This window comes from Thyridium curvatum, assembly GCF_004353045.1.
Source record: "Thyridium curvatum strain D216 chromosome Unknown NODE_137_length_53929_cov_161.071429, whole genome shotgun sequence".
NCBI classification, from domain to species: domain Eukaryota; kingdom Fungi; phylum Ascomycota; class Sordariomycetes; order Thyridiales; family Thyridiaceae; genus Thyridium; species Thyridium curvatum.
Window position 1 is genome coordinate 478 of NW_022156892.1, and position 7,637 is coordinate 8,114.

General features: G+C 56.0%; 1 protein-coding gene across 1 annotated transcript; it reads right to left on the minus strand.

Moving 5' to 3' along the window:
- Window positions 1–1,126: 1,126 nt before the first annotated feature.
- Window positions 1,127–3,329, minus strand: E0L32_012112 (uncharacterized protein; the record flags this gene model as incomplete). Its single annotated transcript, XM_031134917.1, has 4 exons — window positions 1,127–1,963; window positions 2,024–2,862; window positions 2,930–3,276; window positions 3,322–3,329. 4 exons carry the CDS (start codon window positions 3,327–3,329, stop codon window positions 1,127–1,129), a joined length of 2,031 nt encoding a protein of 676 aa, XP_030999289.1.
- Between the last annotated feature and the right edge of the window lie 4,308 nt (window positions 3,330–7,637).

Genomic DNA, 7,637 nt, shown 5'->3' on the forward strand with positions numbered 1-7,637 from the left:
TGAGAAGACTTGACTACACTCGGACAACACCAGTCACCCACCCCAGATACATCACAGTCGCATTGCAGTAGGAACAAGGAACAAAAGCAAGATTATTCTTGGCGGTGAAGCATTGGTGTTGATTTTCAGCTTTGACTATCCCTCGAAAGAATCACGTCGAGGTGGCGAGACTCTGCCAACCTCGGGGTTCAGACCCCCCCTTCTCACGCATAATGTTTCAAGTTTCAGCACGCACCCTGCATGCGCACATCTCTTCTGCTCTCTCTCTCTCTCTCTCTCTCTCTCTGCTGCTGGTATCTTCGTTCGATTTCCTTCCCGAAAAAAACCGGTTTCACGACCGGTCTTTTTCCCCATCCAGTGATGGTATGATGCAATTCAGTCTGGGGGGTTTTCCCCTGATGTCCCAAAAGGGGGAAAGAAAAGCGAAAAAAAACCCTTCCAAGTGCAAAACCACCCTAAAAGTAAACACAGAACAGAAAGGAGAAAGACAAAAAGCAGGTATGATGTCAGAATAATACAGAGAGATAAAGAAGCTGTGTGCCTCTTTTTGGTTGATATTATGCACAGTAGGAGAAATGCGGTAGTATGCGAGGAAAAGTGATGTGAACGACATATATGTGAAGGAATGAGAAAATGGTGTTTTCTTTTCGGCCGTTAGAACGCGTGAGCGTCGTGTGGTATCATCAGTCAGGCCGTGAGCAGCATGCTGGAAGGCAGTTGAAAGCAGACCCAAACTCCGAAGGATGTGTTGTACATGTTAGGAAAGAAAGACAAGGGAGAAGAAGTAATGGGTAGGTGGTTGGGTTGAAAAGGGGGGGAACATGGTAAAAAAGTAATGCTGTTGAATAGGTAGAATGCTTTCGCGCAAAGGAGTGAGTCGAAGAGGGTATCAAAAGGTTGTAAATGCTTTGAAGGATCGTGCGCTGGTCGGCCGTTGACTTCGTTCGCTGGAGAAACAGAAAAGGAACGTGGAATCGTTGGTTGCATAAAAAAAAAGGGAGTGGAAGGACTTTGGAAATTAGGAGAAAAATATGTGGGTGTCGAGGAAAAGGCGAAATATGCCTGCTTCGTAAAAGTATGTACGCTGGAAAGCCGGATGGATGATCGAAGCTCGAGTAGTCGATGCTCAGGGTCGGAAGACGGCTGCGGTGAGCAGCATCTCTCCCTCAACGGCGGTGTTCTTGCGGGTGGGCGAGCCCTTGGGAGACACGGGCGCGGAGGCTGGTTTGCTCTTGTTATTGGCGGCTCCGTTGAGGATCTCCTGGCTCTTCTCGCGGTGGATCTGCTTGCGCTCGTCGTCCGAGACCTTGGCATCCTTGGGGGACAACGCGTTGTCGCCGTTGCTCATCTTGGTGATCTCGTTTTCGACGTCGGCAAGGAGGGCGTAGACGTCGTCGCCGGCGTAGATGCGGATGCTCTCGACGTCGACCCGGCGAGGGAGGGCGTCCTTGCTGGCGGCCTCCTCCCCGAGGGGCTGCTCGAAGATGGTGGAGGGGACCTGGGCGACGACGCGCTGGGGGGAGGGCGAGCCCGACTGGGAGGCGGAGCTGCAGGTGAAGGTCGTCTTGGCCGGGCTGCGAGGCGGCGTCGAGATGTTGGCGGTGCCGTTGGGCATGGCGGGCTGCTTGATGCCCATGGCCATCTGCAGGCTCTCGCTGACACCGACCACGCTGCCGGTGGGAGAGGGCAGCGTGGCGGCGGCAGCGACGTGCTCGAGGAGCTTCTGGCGGACTCGCGTGCGGCGGTTCTCGGCCTGCTCGAGCTTGGTGACCCAGTCGTCGATGGAGGCATCCAGCTCGGCGAGAGCTTCCTCCTGCTTCAGCATCGAGTCGTGGCTGAACTTGGCCACGCGGGGCGAGCGGAGGTAGGTGCAGATCCTGGAGTGCAGGTTGCGGCGTCCGGCACGGAGCGAAGTGTAAGTACGACGAAGGTACTCGGTGCGCTCATCGAGGTTGCGCAGCTCCTATTGAAGTGTCAGTTTATGCTCTCTCTCCTACAACCAAGCTCCAGAAGGACTACGCACCATTGAAAGCCGGTCCACGTCCTCCTTCCTGAGGACCTCGAACCTGGCTGCCTGTTGCATGGCTTGCTTCTGCAGAGCTCCGAGCTCCGTCTTGTTCAGCATGTTGGCTGCCTCGCTCGCCTTCCAGCCCTTGGGTAGCGTCTCGAAGGCCCTTCGCTCAGTGCTCTTGCTTCTCTTGGAGACGGATCGCTTGAGGATGGTGCCGCTCTCCTTGCCCTCGCTCCGCTTCCTCGGACGGCCTCGCTCCATGATGCTTCCGGAGTCGGACTGGCCCCTCCTGTGGCTCAGGGCGATCCTCGACTCGGGCTCTGCCCTTGGGGTTGCGTTGGGGTCGGCTGCCGCGTCTTTAACGGCGTGGTTGGGCTCTCCCCATGGCTGCGGAGAGGATCGAGATCCGGCGGGTGCTGAGATGGGCGTTGCCACACTGGACGCGATCATGGCCGCCGTCGTTGCCGACCTCGGCGTGGTAAGCTGCGTCGCCGCGGAGAGAGGGGTGAAGGGTGTCTTGGTGGTCATGGGCGAGTCGTCTGTCTGCGCGGACCGAGCGGTAGGTTCGACGGGCGTGCTCCCGGAGCGGAGGCGGTTGAGAGACAGCTGCCTCGTCAGGCGTGGCACGGTCGAGCTCAGCGAGGGGATGATGAGGGGAGCCAGGCTCTTGGGCGACAAGGGCTGGCGGAAGATGGACGGGGACTCGCACACGTCGGGCATGGTGAGCTCCGCGTTCTCGTCGTGGGCTGGAGGGATATCAGCCACGCAGTCAGCCAGGTGGTTCAGTCTCCAGCTGTGGCCGGGAGCACTGATGGATCGCTCGTGCAGTGGTGGTCGACCGGGAATGGTTGCTTGGGGCAGGGTCAGTACTCTGGATACCCCTCGACGGAAGCTGCCTTGTTGGCATAATAAACCTACGAGAATCCATGGCGACCTCCTGGACGGTGGTCATCGGTCCCAGCTCCGGTACGCTGACCTTCCTTCGCCTGATCAGATTGTGTTCCTTGATTCGTAGTCGGAGGCCATTCCCAGCTGGCGGCTTGTCCGTCTTCTCTCCGTTCTGTCCCATGGCCAACGCAAAGGCCTGCTCCGGGTCCAGCCCTTTACCCGCGGCAGGCACTGCCTGCTTCTCCTTGGGGAAGAGCTGGTACTTCCTCTCTGGCTGTTGGTGCATCCTCCAGACAAAAGGCTTCTCCGTTAGAGAGGCCTTATCAGACTGCTCATGAACAATATTGGTAAGCTCGGGCCAGGGGCAGGTTTGAACTCTGGTAAATTGTAGGGCGGGACACGAAGATAATTTGATTGCTTACCGGATCATTTGGGGGTTGTGGGGAGTCGGCCTTGACTATATATCCGGATTCATGATCCAGCATGCAGTTGACAATGTGAGCCATTGATATATCAAGGACTGCGGTGCTGTAGGAGGTTGATGGGCCAGCAGCTCTCAAGGTCGTTGGGATAATGTGATGCAGCTATGGCCCAGGGAAGAGGTTAAAGTCCCACACCTATAAAACACTTTGGCTGGTTGATAAACCGGCAGTGAGGTAGGTGAGGCTATATATGTAAACCACGCAGGTGGTGTGGTGAATGTCTTTTCTGTCCCCCCCCTGCACCCCTCGAGGTACCTACTTGTCTCCTTAGCAAGGGAGTGCTGGGGGGGTTACGGGAGCACGGTTAAGAGCCCTTCTATGGACAAGGGTGCCCCGTGCTCTGGATATCCTTGAGGGTACCCATCTCGAGGACAAGGGGCGTGCGTGTCCAAGAGAAAAGGTGGGCGGGATGATGCACGGAGGGGGGCATGTACAAGTAGTTCAAGAAGGTCAAAGCTCCTCAGAACGACATGGCCTCGAGAGGCAGTGCCCCGGCTCCCCGTCTGAGAGTCGAGAGTAAGTCGCCGCCGATGATGGCGACTCATTGCCCAACACCGTTAGGAAGAAAGGCCAAACCCAGAACGAGATGCAGACGAAATAAGAAAGCATTTTGACCGCACACCAAGAGACACACACCCCTTGCGTTGGGGGAGCTGAGCCGATCTCTTCCCGGACACGATGCTAGGCCGTGACAACGGTTGAAAGAGAAAAAAGGGCTGAGACATGCTGTACAGAAGGCATCTCCACTTCCCAAGTCCAAGTCCACTGCTGGCCGGCCGGGTACCGAGAGAACCTCGTGTGTAGCTACTTGTAGTCAGTTAGTTAGGTCATGGAGAGAGAGAGAGAGAGAGAGAGAGAGATAGGTACGGAGTAGGTAGGTAGAGACAGTGTGTAAGCGAGGAGCGTGGGTGATTCTCATGACCTGGTCGACTGCCTGCCCAGACCCAGACCCAGAGACGGGTAGGCGAAGCAGCATGGGGCCAGAGGAAAACAGTGAAACCGCTTAGACCGTCGAGCCCTGCAGCATCCCTGGCCCATCCCTGGCCCATCCCTGGCCTTAGTACGTGCTAATGCGGCAGGGGGCAGGCCATCCACCCTCCCACCCATCTTGGAGCGCAGCCCCACCGCCGCAAGGGTCTGGATTTGGTGTAGCTCCATGCTTGTCAATATCTGAGCTCAACCTGCTTCTTCTTGTTCAGACACACAAGCTTGACAAGGCACGACAAGACACCACCACCACAAGAGAATGAGCACGGGCGTGGATAGACCCCACCTCCTGGAGCCTGCAGGAGGAAAACATGGAGCAATCATTACTAAGTGCGTGCTAGTTAGTCCGCCCAGAGGGCACAGCACCTCCGGAGCACCGTCTGCAGAGAGCTTTGCAGATAAGATTTCACTACCCTGCGTCTGCGTCTGCGTCTGCATCTGCACCGCGGCGGAGAGTGGCAGACACATGCCGTGCCTGTCTGCTCGCTCAGTGGCTCGTTCAGGCGTTTTTTTCTTTGCTGTGGTCAGAGGACTGCCATCAAGCCACACTTGGACGACTCCTCAGAGCCGTGCCCAAGCATCATCACACAGCGGCTCAGAGCAGGCACTTGTTGGCGTCCTCCTGCGAAAGCACAAGCCTCTACTTCCCGTGGCATCGTGGCCGTGGTCCTTTGGCAGCCAGATGCAGGGTCCTTCCCCGCATTCTCGTCTTTTTCCGCTCCCGTTGCATTCGCTGCTTTGACTGGGCTTGGATTAAGAAGGCGGGTGATCTGCGGAGCTCTTATTTGAAGCCGAGCGGTCCAGATCGACCGGCAAAGGACCAAACTCGCGGAGGGGCTTGAGGGAGGCGTGGTGATGCTGCCCCTCCCTCCTCCATCTGTAACGCGCACGAATCAGTGAGGTCTTGGCCGTGAAGGGTGGTGGCCGTCGTGATCTGATATCGATGCGGTGATAGCTTCACTACCTAGGCCCACAAGGATGATCAGTCACGCTACCATCGCGATGCTACATGATCATTGTGATGGTTTGCGCGGTACCAGGAATTGAGAAAGAGACAAGGGCGACCAGCAAGGGCCTGTGGCAGCTCTACAAAGCCGATATCAAAGTGCCTCCTCGTTGCCAGCGAGTGAGGGCGAGCATTTGCTGCACAGACCCTACCGAGAGATCGATTAAGTTGCCGCATTGCCATTGGCGTCGAGTTTGGACGTCCGTGAGCAAGCACATGGGCTTTAAATTAGAATTCAGGATACCTGCAGCTTGGGCGTGCCGGATTAAGCGCGAGATGAATCGACAATCCAACGGCTGCTCGAGACTGGCGAGCTCCCATCTCTGATCACGAAGACGAGGCGATGTGACTCGACGTTGCAGGGCGACGGGGCCACTCTGCACACTAATATCGCACGTCCTCACCGCCCATCTCCTCAACTCGAAAGAGGTTGTGTCCGGACAGCACTGTCCTCATATTGCTGTAACATGAGGGTGGATCGGCGTGGCCACCGACGAGGCCCGGAGCGAGGCCGGCCCTCCGGGAGGTTTCATGGAGATCACAAGCCACAAAGCTTGGGGCCGATCAATTTACTCGAGCGCCGTTATCGAGGTGATGGTGGAGAATGAGTTGTTTCTGAAGCTGTTTGATGAGATCAAAAACGGTCCACAGGATTCGCCCGACCTGCTTGACATCTTGCATGATTAGCTTCGAAGGGTTAGGTGCGTTGCTGCACAGGCAGGTCACGGAATAAGGGCGCATTAGCTGGAGCCAGGCCGGAGAATACTTGGACAAGCTCGAAACAAGCAAGCCCGACCAGGAACGTACATTAGACTATTGCAAAAGGACAAGCTGAGGCAGTCACATACAGCAATGATCGTCTTTCTGGCCGGAGAATTTCGCTGATCAATGCAAGTTGGATGCATATGAGACGACGCCGAGGCGCGCACAAGTGAGGCGGCCCAAGCCAGAGATACCTTCAACAAGTTCAGTAACTCTGAGAGACCAATTTGGTCATTGATTGTCAAGCAATCGGAAAAGGCCGGCCTTGCTTGCAGGTTGTTGCCCTTCCGTGGTCGGGCATCACTGATGTTGAGGTCGGCTGGGGGCCCGGTCGTCGTGATCCATCCCCGCCCCTCGCCCCTTCAGAGTCCTCCGGCTTGCTTCAATTACTTGTAGAGGTTATTTTGCCCACAAAGCTGATCTGCCCAGAGCTCAGTCATTGCTGAGCAAACTTGAAGCTACCTAATTATGTCCGCATTCCACTTGTTTGTCTCTTCAAATGGAAGGAGGCTCCTATCCTGATCCACACGTATTAACTCGAGCAGGCGGATCGCTAGCAGGGTGTCGTTGCTGACATTTGAACTACGGGACGGACACTCCGCGATGACAGCTCCCTCATCCTCATGGATCAGGGATATGCTGACCATGTTCGTGGTCGGTGCGAAGCTGCTAGTACAAATGTTTGATCCGAAGACGGCAGTGCTCAGCAATGTCAAACACCCCCACAAAGAGGGCTTATCACCGAGGCGAGCTGCTCCAGAGGCCTAGAAAGCGGCGAAGATTGCCGGATTTGTGCAGAAACCCCGGGTGCGGCCAGTGCGGTGGTGGAGGGCAAGGGTCCCTCCTGGTGTGGGCAAGGGCTCCCTGGGAGCGTTTTCGAGTTCAGTCGAGATGAGATGTGAGCGAGGATGCCCTGAATCTTGATACCCCGTAAGCAACTCCTTTTTTCTCTAACCGAACCTCAAAGAGGAAAAGAGATCTGCTCGTCGAGGCGATGCCTGTTTGACGTTTCCCGATCCCTCCAGGGTGTCGACACGGGGCCTTGCAAAGACAGTTGTACTTGTACGTTCAGCATATCGTTTGATTGATGAGGATTGACATGAGAATTCCAAATGTGCCCAAGCGATTGTACAAACTTGATCATGTTGCGTACAGCGAGGTTACCATCTTGCATCAGACAAGACAAGGCAAGACAATACAGGACAAGACTCACGACTTGTTCCTCGAGACACAGCTGTTCAATTTTCGTCTTTGTCTCAGGTGGCAGGAAAGCTTTGTCGACGGACACCGAGGAGAGGATTCCAGGTGGCTGACGATTCTGGCCGATCCACCGTGGGCAAGAAATTCCCCGCCCAACATGTCTCCGACCACCCGCGGACAGGGATCAACCTTGCCGAACACGTTTTTTCGGCTCAGGATCATGATCCGTCTGTGGCAGTCCTCGCGATGCAGGCTTGAGAGCACCTTCGCACGCTTAAGCGGGATGCCAGCGCAGTATTCA